At 41.2% G+C, this 19,934-nt stretch overlaps 1 protein-coding gene across 1 annotated transcript in view; it reads left to right on the top strand.

Annotated features, from left to right (window-relative positions):
* Positions 1-19,934, top strand: part of ULK2 (unc-51 like autophagy activating kinase 2) — a 36,200-nt gene that overhangs the window by 14,355 nt on the left and 1,911 nt on the right. Inside the window, exons 7-27 of the mRNA XM_002198747.7 lie at positions 205-278; positions 799-900; positions 1,242-1,300; positions 1,605-1,687; positions 3,679-3,729; positions 4,124-4,209; positions 4,806-4,977; positions 5,871-5,931; positions 6,168-6,260; positions 8,692-8,829; positions 9,833-9,978; positions 10,478-10,558; positions 13,249-13,535; positions 13,642-13,832; positions 14,470-14,579; positions 15,384-15,539; positions 16,116-16,324; positions 17,568-17,746; positions 18,604-18,722; positions 19,076-19,233; positions 19,763-19,898. Coding sequence (XP_002198783.4) covers positions 205-278; positions 799-900; positions 1,242-1,300; positions 1,605-1,687; positions 3,679-3,729; positions 4,124-4,209; positions 4,806-4,977; positions 5,871-5,931; positions 6,168-6,260; positions 8,692-8,829; positions 9,833-9,978; positions 10,478-10,558; positions 13,249-13,535; positions 13,642-13,832; positions 14,470-14,579; positions 15,384-15,539; positions 16,116-16,324; positions 17,568-17,746; positions 18,604-18,722; positions 19,076-19,233; positions 19,763-19,898 — 2,691 coding nt within the window. The remainder of the gene's footprint in view (positions 1-204; positions 279-798; positions 901-1,241; positions 1,301-1,604; positions 1,688-3,678; positions 3,730-4,123; positions 4,210-4,805; positions 4,978-5,870; positions 5,932-6,167; positions 6,261-8,691; positions 8,830-9,832; positions 9,979-10,477; positions 10,559-13,248; positions 13,536-13,641; positions 13,833-14,469; positions 14,580-15,383; positions 15,540-16,115; positions 16,325-17,567; positions 17,747-18,603; positions 18,723-19,075; positions 19,234-19,762; positions 19,899-19,934) is intronic.

The raw sequence follows: 19,934 nt of genomic DNA, 5'->3' as shown, positions 1-19,934 counted from the left end.
GCTTGCTCATTTGAAAGATAATACATTATTCTTTCAGCATGACAAAGATTCTACTATTCCATGTAGCTGGCTAGATATTAAACCTGTCTTTTTTCAATCCCACTGTTAATTGTAGCAGATTTCAGTCAGAGACAGGTGATTTCTAGACTGTAAAAATTTGAAAATTATTTTTCTCTTCATTGACCAAGGTCGTTCTTTACACAGCTGACTTTGGGTTTGCTCGTTATCTGCACAGCAACATGATGGCTGCAACTCTGTGTGGCTCCCCTATGTACATGGTAAGGGATATTTCACATTATCTTGCTTGTCTCAAACATTCTCCTGCCAGGACAAAATAATTGACTGTTTGCAGATTGGCAAATGCCTCATGTTGCTTTACCAAGATCAGGGACAGAGTGCAGCTCCCCTTTCCATAGTTTTACTGCCTTTTTTTTTTTCCTTGGGGTTTGGAGACCATGATTGTTATAATCAGAGAGACATCAAACATTTTTTAGTGGCTCTTTGTCCAGAATAAGAACTGCAGAAGCCAAGTAAATAACATGTCCCTCTTCTTCCCAAACATGCCACGTGCTGAATGCTTTCTTCAGAACACCAGCATTTCTAGTTTCTTTGTGGTTTTGAAACTCAGCTTTCATTTTAGATGGAGATGGTATCTCTCAAGCCATGTGATGCACATGAAAATGTTACTTTTCTGTTACCATGACGTGGTCTCTGCTAATACTGCTCTGACAGTAGATTCATATTGCTGTGGCTTTCCTTTTGTTGTTTTCCCTTCTGAGACTTTGCTGTTCTTTCCAGGCCCCTGAAGTGATTATGTCTCAACACTATGATGCTAAAGCAGACCTGTGGAGCATAGGAACTGTGATTTATCAGTGTCTTGTTGGAAAGCCACCTTTTCAGGTAACGCTTTCTTTCCTTTTCCCTCTTAGTCTGAAGGACATTCCTGGGGCTCTTGCTTCTAGTCAGGAAAGCAGAAGCAAGTGATGGCTGAGTGTTGGTGCTGCAAACGCTTGAGAATAGCAAGGGAGAAGTTGTTTATGCTTAGTCTGCATGAGGAGTGTGTTCAATCCAGAGGAAATACATAAATAAGGATCCTCAGTGCTGAAGGCACTGTTCTGCTTGGTGTTTTCTCCTTTAATGCCCATATGCAAAAGTCTCCTTTTTGTGTATGTGTGCTTAGGAACAAAAGCTATTTCCTCCATGAAACCGAGCTTTAATTAATGTACATTTTTATTTGACAGGCCAATAGTCCTCAAGATTTGAGAATGTTTTATGAAAAGAACAGGAATTTGATTCCTAGGTATGTCACCGTGGCCTTTCCTGTCACTTACACTTGTTGATTGAACACTTTTTCATCTTGGGGAATGCCTGGGATTCATAAAAACATTTGCTGTTGCTATCTTTGCAAGGATGTAGTGTGATACCAGTGAAATATATTGCATCTTGCCTTCATTGTACCAAACTAAATGGACTAAGGCTGTGAAGCACAGATAGTGATGACTTAGGGATGTGGCAGAATGCTGATTCCCTGAAATTCAATGTGCTATGCATTATTCAATGCATGCATTACATTTAATGCATGTTTTACTTCCTCTTGTGTGTAGCATTCCAAGGGAAACATCAGCTTACCTGGCTGACCTGTTGTTGGGTTTGCTTCAGAGAAACCAAAAGGATAGAATGGACTTTGGTATGTATTTCTTTTCTCCTCTTGCTCTTTTGACTTTCCTTGTTAGTTGTATTCATGTGACCAGAATAATTATCTTGACCTTTTGTCCACAGCCAATTACATGAGAAGTGAAGTGGTTTTTCTTCTTCTCTGTTTTCACAAAGAAAGCAGAGTAGCTAAAACAAATCACTGGATAACCACTGTCAGTATTAAGTGATGCACATAAATCATGACTATGTTTTTGAGTAGTGAAATATAAATCAGTTTAGTTCTTTAAATTGTGCCCTTTCCTTCAAGGATTTACTGCTATACCTTAAATTTCATGTTGAAGTCTTATTTCTGTGATTTTAACTGGTGTTTTAGCATCAGACTGGGAGCAACCATTTCTGATCTCCATGTACTGGAAGAACCCAGTTTGGAAACACACTATTGAGCAGTTACATCTTGATTAATTATTCTTAGCTGCATCTTGTATGTCATGATATTCGTGCTGCTTATTTAAATTTTATAGCACTACTTGTTAATGCAGTTTTATCATAGCTGCCAGGAAATATTAATCTTAAAATTTTAGTTCACATCCAGAAAAAGTTCATAATAATTGGGTAGAATGTGACAAATTATATTGACATTATCCAGAGGTCAGTATATAAATCTCTATGTGTAGGAGAAATAAGACATCACAAACTGTCTTATTTTGGACTGTGAGTAATTGATTCCACTCTGCACTCTGGGTGTGCTGATCCCTATAGTTTCTTCAAACATGGGAAATTCACTGTATCACTTGTGGTGGTGGGAGAAAGCGTTTGTGCTTCGAAAGAAAAATAGAAAGCAGAATGGCAGTGATGAAAGTCATGTTTTCCTTGGCTGAGCCACTTAAAGGGCCTCAAAGGGGCTGCTCTGGAATGTGCTTAGCAAAGGGAGTAAAAGGAGAGTTTATAGCAGAGCCCAGTCGCCTGTTGTTAAAGTAAAAATAGCACGGGAAATGTTGATCTTCCAGCAATATGAAGTAGAACAGCAGGTGTTGTACAAAAGCTGGAGAGCACCTGATCCCTGTGTTCAAGTGAATAATTACATTGTTGAGGCATTACAGCTGGATTCCTTCCCTTATCGGGTCATGGAGAAAAGTGTTGCTGAAGGAAGGGAGATACTGCAGGCCTCAGATTCTTTCTTTTTTTTTTTTTTCTCCTTGTTATTGGCTTATGTCTGAGACACAGCATTGTTTTTCCTCAGTGTTAGGACATTAAAGTTCACCCAGCTCAGCAGCTGGCTCCCACCAACCCTCAAATTCCCTGAACCAGCTGAACACTGCTCCTTGCAGAACAAAACTTTCCATGTAACCTGGTGGCCAACTGGTTATGCTCAATTAAAAGTGCCTCAGCATATCCATTTACAACAAAAGCAAAGTATTTCTAATGTAACAACAGCAAGTTCACTGAGGGAATTGTTAAAGAAGTGGTGTCTAAATCTGCTTTTATGCCATGAACTGGCTGCACAGGTCATGTTCTGCTGTTGGGAAGTGGAAAGGAGAATGGCTGTACTGTGATTTTCTTTTTTGCCACCTCAGGTGTAGCATTAATGGCTTCAAAAATAAATGTCAATCCTTGGGAAAGGCAGAGCTGAAAATACTTTCAGTGTCTGATGTGAAAAATGCTCACTGTTTTGAAGAGCAGACTAAAACAGAATTACTACCACAGAGAACATAATTTCCTCAGCAGTATAGGGAGGCTTCTTGTGTACATGGCTTTAAGTGCAGTCACAAGATTGCTTCTAGTGATTCAGTCTGATTTGCCTTGCTGACTGATGTTTGAAGTTATTAAATTGATTCTCTTTTCCTTTCCAAACTCTGTGGCAGCACATACCATAGAAAGCTTTAATCTTTTATAAGCTCTTCACCCTCTGGCTCTGCAGTGTTGATTCTGGGAAGGCAACCATTTATCACCATCTGCAGTACAGTCTGTAAATTCTGTCATTTGTACATCTACTCACAATGGTGGTTGTTTCTTGTTCTACAGAAGCGTTTTTCAACCACCCTTTCCTGGATCACGTTTCAACAGTGAAAAAATGTAAGTAGTTGGTTGTTTTGTTTTTTTTTTTTTTTTTCCCCACTTATTTGTGTAAATGATGAATGCTGTGGGCTGGGAGGGAGAAAGATCTGCCAAATATCACACTAAGTGTTTATGAGACGTTTTCCTCAGCCTGCCTGTTGTTGTGCTCTATTATGAGCCTGAGTGTTGAGTCCTTTCTTGTATTATGCCAGACTGAAATGTGATACTTATTTACTTGTTCTTTTGACGTTTGCACTGAACTTAAATACCCTCGTGTGATTGAGGATGTGCTGTTCTTATAAGCTGTCTAAGGGCTTATGAATGAGAAGCAGTGAGGAAATTTGTTTGAAATTCAGCCTTTTGTAGTCTTAGTCTCTTTTTTTTTTAACTTCTCTGGGTTTTTCTCTTCTAGCTTGTCCTGTACCAGTGCCCACATACCCAGGCTCAGTCTCTGGCAGTTCCTGTGGTAGCTCTCCTTGTCGCTTTGCTTCTCCTCCAGTAAGTTCTGTGTTGCACAACAATCTCCAGAAAATACTTTCTGTAACGTTTAGCCAAGAATTCATGAATTTTTAAAATCTTATAATACTTGAACACTGTAAACTGTCATGTTTAGGAGCAAAGAGCAAGAAACACCCTTGTTTTTTCCTTAAATACCATTAACAATTTGGTGCTCTCTTGTTCCTTGTGTTGTATCTTGTGGGGGTTTTGTTGTTCTTTTTTGTTAAGGTAAAAAAACCCCATACAAATATCAAATGCTAGAGCAGCAAATCTTTAGATATTCTGGTATGGTTTGCAATGTAATGACTGTTAAAGATAAATTTTGAACTGGCCCTTTTGGCTAAGACCCCTTATTACAAACCAGTGACTTCCAATTTTATTTGACATTTGGAGCAGGTATATCTGTATCACCAGGAATGATTGAATAAACCCCAATTGTTTAAACTCACAGCCTGATCAGCATAGAACTGTCTAAACTGACACTACAGGGTTATCCAGTATTTGAAATGTCATAGTTGAAAAGCATTTCTACTTTGTGAATCACTGGATTTACAGTGGGTTTTTGTAACTTTCGTTTTCCTACCGCCCCCCTCCAGTCTCTGCCAGACATGCAGCACATTCAAGAAGAAAATTTGTCTTCCCCTCCACTGGGTCCTCCTAACTATCTTCAAGTCTCTAAAGACTCTGCCAGTACCAGTAGCAAGAATTCTTCTTGTGACACAGATGACTTTGTTCTTGTCCCACACAATATCTCTTCAGACCATTCATGTAAGAACCTTTCTTATTTTTACATCTCAACCCAACTTTTATTCATAACACACTTCTCCCTTCTATTGTTCTTCGGCTCTCTTTGCTCTAAATGTGTCAGAATTCAAACTGAAATTAATTTATGTCGTTTGATTCCTCTTTGGACGGAAACTTTTTGGTACCATACATCCATCTGGGACATTTTTATCAGACAAATATGCAATAGGCGTGGTTTAAAGTCATGGAAAATAGCGGGGTTTGGCAGTAGAGGAAGAGATTCAGTTGTAAACAGCTGCTGATAAAAGACCCAAGGATCCTCTTGGAATTCTCTGTGGAAGCAGGCACTTTGTTTCCTCCAGACTTACTGAACATGTATAGCTCATACTCTAGAGCTTTGAATAACGGGTGTAAGTAAAAACATAAAACACTTTTAACATGAAAGGTAAAACATCAGCCTTGACTTATACAAAGGAAAAACTTGGATGTAGCACATTTATGACATGGTCCCAACCTGAATTGCACAAAGTCAGCTGATTTGTGGATGATGCCACCAGTTGTGGTAAATATTTGACTGAATGACTGCCTGAAGGGTTTCTGCCATCCATTGTTGTAAACATCCCATCCCAGTGCTGATACCTTGTACTCCTAAACCATGGAGTTTATTTCAAAATTACTATTAATATGGCAATAACCCACAAACAAGCAACAAAATAACTTGGTGAAGAACTCCCTTCCCTAGTTCCATTTTTATTTGAAGTCACATTTGAGATATTTTCCTACACAAAACCTTTTGTGGGAAGCTTTCATATATTCACAGAAATGTTTTTCTCTACAACAGCAATATGGAAGGTCTATTTTTTTTTCCTTCTGATTCTGCTTGCTGACGTGGGTTTTCCATGTGTTCCCTCCTGCAGATGATATGCCTTTGGGAGCAGCTGGCAGGCGGGCTTCCAGTGAGTTCTTGATGTGTGGAGGGTAGGTGTGCTGAGCTTCTTCCAAAAGAAACCTCCTCTTCTAAAATTGATGCTGCAGCTGCAGAGGGGGATTCTGGGCTTTTGGCACTGGGCTGTCATAGCTCTGTGGACTTTCTGAAAGATAAACAAGAATTTAATTTCAATATCTAAACAGCTTGAATTCAGGAAGTTTTGCTGCCAAGTGGAGTTTCTCTGGTGTGAGGACCTGTCTTTTGACAGTGGATTTTGTTTTCACAGGCAGTCACCATTAACTATTTCTGGAAGCTCAGGAACTGTACAGAAACCATCCACAGCCTCTTCTCGAAGTGCTGCTTCTGGTACAGCTAACAGGTGTGTGATGTGACCTTAGATTCTCTGCTATTTTATGGGTGTGGTTTTATTTATTTCTTTTTTTTTTTTTAATTGTGAAACTGGCCTAAAATAGAAGCCAGATCTCTTTTCTCCAGGCTCTCTACCCTTCATGCCTTCTCTGGTGAACCCCCAAAAGATTTCCTTAAGGAGTTGAGAGCATTCTTTGTTCAAATTCTGAACTGCTTAAAAGCAGAAATTTAGGGACATAACTGACTTGTCTTTTTTGGTGTTTGGAAGCACAGCACAGCCTTCATGTAGTGAGTCAAGATGTTGAATGCAGATACATTTTACAAAGTGGTTGTGAGAGAAGAGGAACTTTGAAAGCCCAGATTGCAGTGAATTTGTGTCTCGTGGCTGGCTCGGTTTGTCTGGTCACTGGGTGTGGCTTTTGTGCAAGTGATTGTTGAGAATTTCATGGCTGTGTCTCACAAGATGCCAAAGTCACATGAAGGAGCTAAACATGTATTGCAGGTTTTCCATCACCAGGACTGGTAATTAGTCCCCTTTCTTCCTCATGGCTGTAGGCTTCAGTTTCTCCTGGTTTAAAATAGAACTGATTTTCATCAGTGGGGCCTGAAATCTTTCCTGTGTTACACTGGAAAATGTAAAGCTCAATTATGGTGTTAAGCTACTCATGGAATATCCGAGCAGAATTTGTTCAAGTGATGAATGTCATGATGTTTTCAGTACAGACAGAAAGAGGATGAGTGGCTAACTGGGGAATAAAGCTAAAATGTTGGTTGTATTTTTGGGTTGTGCCAGTGCTAGAGGGCTGCAAGTCAGCATTATTTGTTTAGAAGTGCTTGTCACAAGAAAAGTTTGTTACTTTGTGCTGATCTTTGTGCAGTTGGGGAAATCTGCTGACAGGGGCTGTCGATACAGCTTTTAACCTCATGGTTTATGTTTAAGAGCAGATAATGGGGATGGTTTGCCTGTAGAGACCCATTTACTCTGAATTGGCCATCTACAGTGTAGTATAAATTCATTGTTCTTTCCTTTTTTAAGTTGTGTCAGGCAGAGTTTTTAGAGTTAGAAATGTTATGAAAATATGCCAGTTGTGTTATCTGTACATTGCTAAGAGCCCCTGATGGGGCTGTGCCTCTGCACCCCACTCACACAGCACTGCTCCTTCTGTTAGCTCACAGCTCAAGAGCTTGCCTGGACCTCCCTGCAAGGCTGTGTGAGAGTAGGGAAAGACAGTTTCTGTGCTGAGTTCTTTAAAAGTTGAAGTGCCTTCATGGTCTCCTGAGTGTCACTGCCACATTTTAAATAACATCTGCTTCCCTCTCCTGGGGAGAGGCTCCCTGTGCTCCCTGAGTGTGCTGTGTAGTCATGGCAGGCTGCCCACAGCCTTCCTGTGGTTTCCACTTGGGAGTCCTTCTTGCCTGGAAGTTTTCAGGCTTTCTGCTGACTGTGTGTCCACAGCCAACTTCCAAATTATTCTGTGGTATCCAGAAACTGGGTGGCAACAGCAGGACCAACTTATTTCTTTTGCTAAGGAAGTTCTGTGCCTATTAGGAAGTAATATTTCATTCTAAGTGGTAGCAAAGAGAATAGAACAATTACAGAAAAAAACTCCAGATTTCTGTTCAGCTGGAGCCAGTGAGTCTTGTAACTGCCTGTCTTCTAGAGAATCGTTTTCACATTTCTTCTAAGAATTTGTAATCTTTTCTTTAAAGACATGGCCAATAAAGGACCAGATAGTAAAATTGTTATCTTCCAGACAGCCCATTTGTTTGAAATTCTTTCAGTTGAATTCCATTTTCCTTTAAAAGTGTTGGTTACTGATTATATGCAGTGGTTTGAGTCCCTTGTCAGGAGCCACACTGAGGTCACTGACACTCCAGCTGAATTTGGGCAATCTGCAGTTGGAATCTGTGGATTAATGTTCAGGTGTGTGGTTTGGCTCCCCCTGGCAGGGATTGGTTCTTACATTACATAACATGTTTTCCTCCTGCAAGTTCACGATGTCTCTGGGGATATCTCTGCCTGTGCTTCGGTGGCTTTTGTCCACATTCCAGCCCTGCTCTGAACTTCCTGTCCCTGGTGCTCTGGGTTTTCCTAGAACACTATTTTCAAGTGTGGTAAACACAGCGGGTGGCTTGGCAGGGAGTCAGAGGGTTCTAGAGATCTCAGTGATGTGTGACCAAGGGCTGACTCCCAGCTCTGTGTGATCCCAGCCAGTGCAGGGAAGGCAGGGAGTCCTGAACAGGTCCCGATCCTCCTCTGTGCAGCGTTGGAGCCGGGTTAGGACAAACTGAGATCTCAGAGCACGCAGGGAGCACAGAAGAAGTTCATTTGCCTGTAGATTTTCTCCAAATTCCTATAGCAGAATTCTGAGAGAGTGAGACCTACCTACCTGTATTCATCTCCTGACTCCATCTCCTGTCTCCACACCTTCCAACTTCAGGCACTGTCAGCCTTCCGTGTCCCCCCGCAGTGAGACGGCGCCGATCCCGGTGCCCACCCAGCTCCGGAATTACCAGCGCATAGAACAGAACCTCTCCTCCACTGCCAGCCCCGTGTCAAACCCCCACGGATCACCCAGGTGAGGCTGGGCTTTTTAACTCCTTTCCCTTGCTTCTGCTTGGTGTTTGTACCCTGGCAGATGTCCCTGCTTTCCTGCGGATTTTTTTTTTCCATGCTAAAGAGACATTTCAATGATAACAAATAAAAGCCCTTCACAATCTTAAGATTGTTGGATGGGCACTTGAAACATTTCATGAAAACAAAATGAGCTTGTTCTTTCACTCAAAATGCAGCCCAAGAAGGTAAAAAGATGAAGTCTTGCTTTTTTGCTGCTCTTTGTGTATTGCATGGCATTACATCATGAACTGAAATGTCAGTAATAAGTTATGTTTTGTTTTCACACATGTAGTGATGAGATGAATGCTTTGTTCTGTAGAATATCAAGGAAACAATTTTTGGCATGCCAGTTAACCAGCTTGTCTTATTATGAGGCTCTAGTGAGCCAGGCTTGTTCTCTGCCTTGTGGTCTACAGGATCAGGCCGGTGAAGGTCAAAGGTTCATAAATAGATTACTCAGAACTCTGGAGATCTTTACAAAAACAAAACCTAGGGTTTCTTGCATATTTTTTTCCAGAATCCCTGATTTGATTATAGTTGCTACATTCAGGGAAATTACTTTCCCTTAAATAATCTGTTTTCAGTTATCTGATCTGTATTCCAGACACAATATGAAAATTCTGTCAGAATCTTTGCTGTTTAAAAAATGGGCATTTACAGCAATACTTGGTTGTGAAATAACAAAAATTGATGATCAAGTTTTTGAAGATCAGGGTGTACTAAGGGAAGTCTATTCTAATTTTCTCCAGTTAACAGACTATTATGGCATTCAAAATTTAAAAGTCTGTGGTAACAAAGGGAATCAAATCTTGATTACTGTCAGTATGGAAAGCTTAACTTCTTAGCTTTCTCTTGAAACACCAATATTTCCTTTAACTGATCAGATTCACCAGGGGGGATTCTGAAGCTTATCTCAGGGAACCAGTGAGCACAGTGTGTGTGTGACCATTCCTTTCCCTTGCCAGAGCCGGGGTTGTGAGGCGCTCCAACACCAGCCCAATGGGGTTCATGAAGATGGGCTCGTGCTCTCCAGTGCCAGCTAACACTGCCCAGGGCGTTGGGCGCAGGCTGTCCACAGGATCTTCCAGACCATACTCTCCTTCACCACTAGGTAAGCACAGAAATGCTTAGCAATTAGTAAAGCTTTAGCTGATTCTTGCTTGAAATTAGTCTTAAACCTGAGACAGAGTAAAAATTTAACAGGGTAGAAATCTATTTAGATTTAAGTGAAATGTGCTGCTTTGAGCTTACTAATATAAGTGAAATATACTGTTTAGTCTAGTAACTACAGCACTAGCAAAACTGCTTCAGCTGAGGAGAAAAGAAGATAAATTTCTACACTAAAAAGATAAGAGATAAGAAAGACTCCTTATGAGTCCTCACATGGGTCCAGCACTATAAACATACCATTCCCTACAAATATTTATTAGAATTGTAAAGTTTAATTTTTCATCCGCATTTCAAACCACAGCCTGCCCAGCCAGGTCAAGTGTGCAGAAATAATTTCTGTTAAATGGCTCACAGAAGTAAACTAACTAAGTTTTCACTGGCTTTATCCTTTGTAAGTGAAGTAGAAAGTGTAAATCCACGTTTTGGTTTTGTTTGCATAGTTGGAACCATACCTGAGCAGCTTGGGCACTGTTGTTGTGGACAACTCCAAGGACATGAATCAAGGAGTAGAAACTTCTCAGGTGAGTGACTTTGGACAATGCAATCAGCATTATTTTGATAGAGCTTCTAGAACATTTTCTGAAGGGGTAGGAGAGCCAACAAACATTAGAATGAGTTAATAGGAGACACTGAGTTTTTATGGAAACAGCCCATTTGTGGCCTGAGTGACACCTTTGCCCATAACTAATTCCCTACACAATAATTTAGCGACTGAAATTTCTTGTTCTCAGGATGGAACAGCAACTCTGATGAATCCTGTCTTTAACCAGGGCTGCTTTATAATGAATGGTAGTAACATGCTTCTCAGAATCTGGTTTTGATAGACCAGCTCTGTCATGCCAGTTCTCAGAAAAGGGAGGCAGAGCTGCCAGTGCACAGCGTGCAACACGTTTTCGTCATTCCCTTGGGAAATCGGCTGGGATCTGATGTTCCTGTTGCTAAGCAGTCAGCAAGCTTTGCAAGTCATAAATCATTATGGCGTGCCAGCAGGGAAAAAAAAAAGATCAGGAAGAAATAGGACTTGAAGATGTTCTGAGACTGTTAAAGATGGAATTGCACTGTAATGCCAGAAGGATTTGGTATAAGAATATGCAACTCAGCAACTTGTTCTTCTGCTCTGTGCACATTTTGGGTGCATTTTCTTCTCTGGCTAAAATACTAGTTTTTATTTTGAATTTCTATGATGTGATATTGAAACTGCATTGTGAGTTTTTGTCCTATTTAACTCTTGTCCAAAACCATCTGGACATGATAGAGCCTTCACTTCTTGGAGCAGCCGTGTCTGGGAATGGTTTCATCCATATGAAATAAGTTCTGTGATGTGTCTCAAAAATTTCCTTGATAATTTCTGTGCCAGTGGCTGGCTCAACAAAAGGAATGAGTGAATCCTTACATATGGAATGGTCTCTCCAAAAGTGAAAAGGGGTGTGTATGAAGAGAACACAAAGCACTGTGTTTGCTTTTCTTGTTGCAACTTTACTTTGGACAGAGTTTTGTCAGGCTGTTGGTTTAGTGCCTTTTGCCAATATCTAACTTGTAACACAGCACTGTTTTTATGCCTGGCAGGTGTTTTAATGTTTCATTTCTTCATATGTTTTCTGCATTCTTTTCCTCCTTAGTTTCACTTCTTAATTTGAAATTACTGCTGTGGTATTTCTGTTTGTACAATACCACAAATTGCAGAGTCTGTTTCTCAACACTTTAATGGGTATGGGAAGCAGTATTTTGCTTTGGGTGAGATGAGGTCATCTGAACTGAGATTTTTCTAAGGACTGAAGATGTCTTTCGTAATGTAGCTTCTGAACTAATTGAGCTGTTCTTGCTGCCAGTGGCAGTAGAGGACACACTTTTAATTCAGAAGCCTTCCCTGGGGTCACAACAACACTGGAACAGTAACCAGTGAGATTTCAGACTGAAAAACGACAGGTGAAGACTTTCCAGTGCCATGAGACAGACAAGCAGAGGGATTTCAGGCAAGCAAATTCTTGGCTGGAAAATTAATGAGAAATAGACTTGATCCCTGTGCTAGAGCTGCAGGCAGACAGACTGTTCTGAAACATACTGCCTAATGGAGTGGAATGAAATCAAGATGAAGTAGCTCATATTCAAAATCCAACTAGCAAAAACATGGGCTCAGGAAGGCTGAAAGATGTGTTGTAACAGCTGGGCACTTTACTGAGCAAAACTACAGGAAGTTTGGGGAGGTTTTTTTGAGCAGACATTTATGAAATGAAGCCTCTCTCAGAAGAGTCTCATGGCCAGCTTTTAAAAACCTCTAGTTATATGGTTCAGATTTTCCCTCTTTCTTTTTTTTTTCCTTAAAACATGAGTGAAACTCACTTCAGTGTCAGTTCTTAGAGGTTACAGGCAGGCATTTTCTCTGGGAAGCTGTGACCATAATGCTGATGTACTGTTTGTAACTTTGCACAAGTTCCTTATCATGAGACATAAAAACATACACCAGGAACAGAACACTTCATCAGATTTCAGGCCTATTTTTGAAAGAGGGGCATCTTTGAGTAGGTGAGGTGTTTATAATTGTAGTTATTTTCCCAAAGCCCTGTGTTTAAATAATAACCTGGAGCTCTCCCATTTGCTTTAGGAGAAACTGCATTTGTACCTAAGTGTGGACTTCCTCTGTCAGCTTTTGAAAAAAGATTCAGTCTGACAGACTAAAAAGTAAACAACTGCTCAAAGTCATGTCCCCAAACTGTTCCATCTGAATAATTTGGTTCTTTTTAGTTCCTAGTTTTCGTGCAGGATCATGAGCTGCCTTTGTCTGTAAATGAAGCCATTACCCACAAAACAAGTCATTAACATGCAATGTCCCATTCATGCTCTTGTTTGCAAGATCATTCCAGGCCTTGAGAACCTCTATTCAGCTTGGGATTTCAGTGCTGATTATGCCATTTCTGCTGCATCCTACCTCTTTATTGTCTTGGTGCAGGTTGCCAGATGTACTGCAGCTGCCAGGACAGCTGTCAGCCTGAAATTGTGCCTATTTGGCAGCTTGGAGGTCTCATCAGTGTGATGTAGCAATAGTTCAAATAATCCATGGGCCAAATCATTCTCCTCGCTATCTAGTGAGCTAATGATCAGACACATCTCAATATTTGCAATTTAACGTTGTTCTCTGGAATTTCGGGCTTTATCAATATATTTTCCAAGCACTGCAAATAGAATTTTAGCTTATTATTTGTCATCTCCACAGGTTCTCCTATACCACCATCTCAGTCTCCACAGTCACTTTTGATGGGAGCGAGGTTGCAGAGTGCTCCTACTCTCACAGATATCTACCAAAACAAGCAGAAGCTGAGAAAGCAGCATTCAGACCCAGTTTGCCCATCCTATGCTGGGTATGGATACAGTCATTCCCCACAGCCAAGCAGGCCAGGCAGCCTGGGAACATCCCCTACCAAGCACATGGGATCCTCACCCAGGAGCTCAGACTGGCTCTTCAAAACCCCACTGCCAACAATCATCGGCTCTCCCACTAAGGTTTGTTACATTTGCAATTCTCAGTAACACAGTGCCAGAAACCAAGAATATTTTGGGGTTCTAACTTTGATTTTTTTCTGTGTATTCTTGCTTTTGATTCTTAAAGGCAACAGCTCCTTTCAAAATACCTAAAACTCAAGCGTCCTCCAACTTGCTGGCCCTGGCAAATCGTCAGGGCTTGGCTGAAACCCTGCTGCAGCCTAAAGATATCACTGACCCAAGGGACTTCACACACTTCCACTCCAGCCAGGCAGCTGACAAACAGGCAGAACAGCACAGCAAAACCACCTTTGGCAGGTAGGCACTGCCAGGAACAGAACATTTCATCAAATTTCAGGTCTAATTTTGAAAGAGGAAGGGACATCTTTGAGTAGGTGAGGTGTTTATAAGAGATATTTCCCCAAAGCCCTCTGTTTAAATGATAACTTAGAGCTCTCCCATTTGTTTTAGGAGAAACTTGGCATTCCTGGGGGAGGCAGCTGGGCAGCAGAACTGCACACAGCAGCTCTCAGAGGGTGAAAAAGCTGTGAGGGGATGCTGAGCTTTGGTGTGTGCAACAGAAACATTTTGTACTGGCTATAAATATAGCAGGGACTTCCTGGAGCACTGTGTCTTGATGTCTAGTTCCCTTTTGTTTTGATTAGCTGAATCTGGAATTTCATTGCCCCTGTAAAGCCTGTTCAGTTTTTGCTTGCAAATCTCTATGACAAAATTTGTAATATAAATTTTTCAAGAGAAAAAGGTCTCTTTAGTTTTATGGTTTGCTCTATTTTAGAAGATCCGTGATAACAAGCAAGCTTTCAATACTTTCTCTATTTTTGTTGAAAAATTCTCTGTAGTAAATACCAAGAATCTTAGTTATCCTTAGTTGCAAGTTGGATAATATTCCTGAATAACCTTTTTTTTGGGGGAATTCATGTGTTTTCCTGTCCAGGTCTGTTAGTACTGGGAAGCTGTCAGATCAACAGGTAAAGACCACCCTTGGGGGCCAGTTATACCAAGGCAGTACAGACAGTCTCAACACAGAGAGGCCAATGGATACAGGTAAGGACCAGAGTGGTACATCCAAGCTGTTTCCCTCTGCCTGGGCTTTTATGGAATGCCAGCTGGATCACAGTTCTCCTTCCAGCTTGGAGAACTGGTTCTGACAATTTTTAGCCTCAGCACAGAAGGCTTTTTTTAATCTTTAAGGGGATCTGTTCAGTTTCTTTAGCATAATTTTAAAAATAACTGAGACAGGAAAATACTTATTTCTGTGCTAAACACAGAAATATCTTGACTGCCTGTGCTGGCTGGAGGGGTTTGGGATTTTCTGGTTTGGTTTTATTTTTAATTTAGCATTTGTGGCTTTTCATTTTCCACCTTAATTTCATATGAAAGCAAATTTATGTAACTCTGGGTGTTTGGTTGGGTTTTTTTCTCCTCCTCCCTGAGCTTGTCCCTTGCCACCAGAAGTTCTCTCTTTTGAGCAGGTGGAAGGAGTTCTGCAGACAGGGCTGGTCTTTAGTCTCCAGACCTGTCATGATCTGCCTTTAGAATTTTTCTGCTGTATCTTTTGCTGCAAAACTGACATCTTCAGGCTCTCAGGGAGTCTTTGTTGCTCTTTTCTGGGTGAGAGTAGAGCACAGATATTGAAAGTAAAAATATACATTAAGCTGCACCTTGACTGTTGTCTCACCAAGGGTGTCCACTCAGCTTATTTTATTTCCTGTAAGAACCTCTAACTAGTCCAGGGTTTGGATCTGCATCAAAGCACATTGTGTTGCAGTGCTCCAATTTGCTGCATATAATTACTTCTTGGTGTGATTATATGGAATAGGGACTGACTTGCTGAAATGTTGTCTCCAGCTCCAGCAGGAGCCTATGGAATTGCAATGGCAACTCCGTCCATGGCAAGTGGGGCAGCAAGTTCTCGGGCTGTCATGTTCACTGTGGGGTCCCCTCCAAGCAGTGCCACCCCTCCTACCTGCACCCACATGGTCCTCAGAACCAGAACCACCTCAGGTAAGACTTTCCTGGCAGTTGTGTGGACATTTCTCAAAGGCAGCACTTGGGCTTGTCCACTTGTGGGGCCTGATTGCTGCCTTGCACAGGGCCTACAGTAAAAGTGCTCTGGAAAGTAGAGATTAATATCAGATGGTTTCTGCCTTTTTCCCTCTAAAGAGGGTCAGAGGCACAGATTTACAATCCAGCAGTGAGTAACCTCCTGTGTATATGGCAAAGGTCAAGAAGTAAAATCAGAATTCTGATTTTTGCCTGCTGCCCTGCATTGTCCCAGAAACAGCACACCAGGGGTGGGAGCTGCCTGCATTTTGTCAAAGGTCAACTTTGCTGCCAAATATCAAAGACCTGAAGGTTAAGGGCTTCAGGTGGGCAGTGTGAACAAACTGAAGTTCTTTTCAGCCATGAATCCCAGACCTGTTAGGAATTGTCACTGTTACAATTCATCCTCTGCACTCCCTACAGAGCCAGGCAAGGAGCATTGAGGAGAGCCTTCTGTGGGGTCCTCATGTGTCACTTGCTGTCACACACAGCCCCAGTGCTGAATCAGACTGAATGTGTGTGTTATTTCTCTTGTAGTGGGATCAAACAGCTCTGGAGGGTCTCTGTGCTCCACTAGTGGCCGTGTTTATATGGGCTCTCCTCCTGGCATTTACATGGGCTCCTCTCCTCCGGGGGCAGAGGCGGCTCCAAGTCTGAAGTACATCCCTTATGGTACTTCTCCTCCCAGCCTAGAGGGCTTTATCACTTTTGAAGCTCCTGAATTGCCTGAGGAAACTTTAATGGAGGTACACAAACAATAATTTCATGTTTTCTAATGTGTGATGTTGGTGGAACAGATGTGCTAAAAGCAGGATTGCTCCGTGAGCTTTGTGGTTTCCTTTGTGCTGTCTCACGTGTTGGTTTTTTTGTTTAGGATCTTGAAAATATTGCTGTATCAGTAGTTGCCAGTTTCTCTTTGGTAGTTATTGCTGGCATTTCATATGTTTGAATAGGTAACCAGAGGAACATGACTGCTTTTGTCCACCAGAGCCTCCCAGAGAGGCCTCTGTGAATGCCAAAGGATGTGGGTGCTGACAGTAACAAAGCCCCTCTGGGCATTTCATTGCTTCTTCACAGCCAGGGAATGACGTTCAGTTCTACTTGTGGGAAGACTGTCCTATATTTTTTTTAATGTGTGGGGGAGTGACACTTAAAAACACAAATTGGGGGTGGTCTTTCACCAGAATGCTATTCTTGGAATTCTTATATTTCTCAAGACAGATTGCTGTTCTGGTTTCTCATTCACATCTTGCTGGAAGGTGTTTGTGTCTGTATTGAATATCTCTTACAACATGAATGCTTAACAGTACACTGTATTCTTCCCACAGATAGAATTTTAAATGTATTAAGACCTGTATTGTTAGTGAAAATATTATAAATATTGCTAAGATATGTTTGATTAGTTTTGAAGGCTTCTTTTTGAGGTGAAACTCTGCATGTGTACTGTGTGTTTTACTGAGAGAGCAGCGGTGAGTTGTTCATTCCAATTGAAGTTTTTAGTCTGAGGTGTAAACTTTGGTAACAGCCACCTTTTAACACAATTTAATTCCAGAACCAAGTGTAAATTAGAGTGAGACACATCAGTTCTTTTGTAGGTATTAAGTCCATTACATAATAAAAGCCAAATGTTCCTCCTGGCTCCTCACACAAGTGCCAAACATACTTTTGTGTTGCTGATAATAAAATAAGTAATTTGTCCTACTTGTGATTCCTTTAGCTCTTCAGGTTTCAACACAGAACTCCATGTACCAATTCCTTTGGCTTTGTTGAAAGACTCTTAAGTATAAGCTACAATATCTTGAATTCATTACAGAGAAGAGAACAAGTTCAGATCTGTTGGGGCCCATTTGGTTCTGTCATCCCTAATGCTGCCTCTACCACAATGTGATTCCTGCACAGAACTGACATAGCAAGAAATCTTTCCATGATTAACAAGAGTTTTAAGTGGGCTTAGAGTGGTTAAACTGCTGTCATCTTTCCCTCTGGCAGAGAGAGCACACAGACACGCTGCGTCACCTAAACATGATGCTGACATTTACAGAGTGTGTTCTGGATCTGACAGCAGTGAGGGGAGGAAACCCAGACCTGTGCACTTCTGCTGTGTCACTGTACCAGATCCAGGAGAGCATCGTTGTGGATCAGATCAGCCAGCTCAGCAAAGAATGGGGGTGAGTATGCAGTCAAACAGAGAATTAGTGAAGATCCAACACATCAAAAATGTATTGAAACTACCTTTTTTGCTGGGAGTGATTGTTTTCCTGTAGAAAATCTTTATGGGCATTATTTTTTTAACAACTGAAGACAGATCAGAAAGAGCAAGGACAAAAGATTTTTTTTTTCTGGTCTGCCACTTTTCTGGGGAAGGTGTTGAGTTCAGGCTTGAGGTGCAGCAGTGCATTTCTGAGCATGGAAATTTGTGTACCAGCTTCTGGCAGATCTCATCCCTTCCTGTTGACTGAAGCCCTGAGGTGGAGGTTGGGAGGGAAGAAGAAGTGTCTAAATTTGGTTTCACTGGAAAAAAACAGCCAATCAGCCCTAATACCAAATCAAAAGCAAGGAGAAACATGAGAAATTTGAAGTGGTGGGAAAGGGCAGTTCTACTTCCTGCCTTCTTCCTGAAGTAATAAAAACCCAACAGAAAACCTCTGTAAAGTGTTTACCTTTCGCAACAGAGAATTCCAGGGGGATAGGAAATGAAAAGTACACCCTCTCACTTGTGGTGAGACACTGACCTCGGGCAGACAGTCCCCACAAATAAGGGCTCCTTTTGCAAATGTCTGCATTTAAAGCAGTTTGTCTGTGCTGCTGCAGCTCCTAAATGAGCAGATGTCCCCTCACCCCATGACAGAGTGTTTGTGAAGGGAGGGGAGGGGTGGAGCTGCATTTTAAACATCTGTCTTCATTTTCTGCTGTTACTGGGTCCTGTGGGGTGTTGTGATTCAAAAGTGGTGTCTGCCCCTGGCTTGAATGCATTCAAAAAAGGTATTTTGATGCATAAATTACTTTTTTCCCCTCTTCTCCCTAGACAAGTGGAGCAGCTGGTGTTGTATATGAAAGCTGCCCAGTTACTGGCATCTTCTCTGCATCTTGCCAAAGCACAGGTCAAATCTGGCAAACTGAACCCATCCACTGCTGTTAAGCAAGGTAGATGCAACATCATCTAATTTGCTTTGCTTGTGAATTTTCTTTGCTGATACATCACTCAGAAAGTTGAAGTTGCAACATTTGTTTGGGTTTTTTTTCTCTGCAGGAGAGCTGTAGATATGTACAATTGCACAACTCTCATAGTAAACAGCCAGAAACAGTTAGGAAATGGGTATTCATTAACTTGAAATGGAAATTATTTGATAGATACTCAAGTCATAGAAATGGTGGAGTAAATAAACACTAAAACTACAAGTTTAAACAAGCTTACTTTGCAAAGCTGAACTTAGGCTGAGTTGTTTGGGTTTTGTTTTGTTTTTTTTTTTTTCAATTTCTTCTTCCCTTTCTCCCAGTTGTGAAAAGCCTCAACGAGAGATACAAATTCTGCATCGGAATGTGCAAAAAACTGACAGAAAAGTTGAATCGTTTCTTTTCGGACAAGCAAAGGTTCATTGATGAAATCAACAGTGTAACTGCAGAGAAACTCATCTACAACTGTGCTGTGGAAATGGTGAGTCCCTCCTCTTCCCTGAACTTTAGGAATTGCTGCCTTCTCTCACGGATCTCTTCTACATAACCAGAAAACAGAATTTATATTGTCAGTGGCCGCAAAGGAAAGTTAACTGCTTTAGTGATGAGAGGGAATTCTTGTGTCACATAAAAGATTCTGGCAAATGTTGTACTTAACCCTGATAATGGTGGTTTTGTGCACAGTTAATTTGTTTCTTTACAAGCGAATGCAGGAGTAAGAATAAGCATATTTATTCATATCAAAAAGCGCTTTTATGGATTTTTTTGTGCAGAATATTATCACAGTACAGGTGCTGTGTCCTCTCAGAATCACAGGATGGTTTGGAAGGGACTTTAAAGATCATCTACTTCCACCTTCATTTTGTTATCTTAGTTACAACAACACATCAGCTAAATCGAAGCTGGAAAAGTAGTTTCTTAATGACACTTCTGGATGATTAATTCTGAATTTTTCATTTTGCTGCTTGACTAATGGAGTTTCTAAAATGGAATGTCCTGACTGATTGCAGGTGCAGTCAGCAGCTCTGGATGAGATGTTCCAGCAAACTGAAGATATCACATATCGATACCACAAGGCAGCCCTGCTGCTGGAGGGACTGACTAAAATACTGCAAGACCCTGCAGATATAGAAAATGTACACAAGTGTAAGTTCAGCTGATTAATGAAAATGGCATGGAATT

The sequence above is a fragment of the Taeniopygia guttata genome, chromosome 19 (genome assembly GCF_048771995.1).
Source record: "Taeniopygia guttata chromosome 19, bTaeGut7.mat, whole genome shotgun sequence".
Lineage (NCBI taxonomy): Eukaryota > Metazoa > Chordata > Aves > Passeriformes > Estrildidae > Taeniopygia > Taeniopygia guttata.
This window is presented reverse-complemented; position numbering and strand designations above follow the sequence as displayed.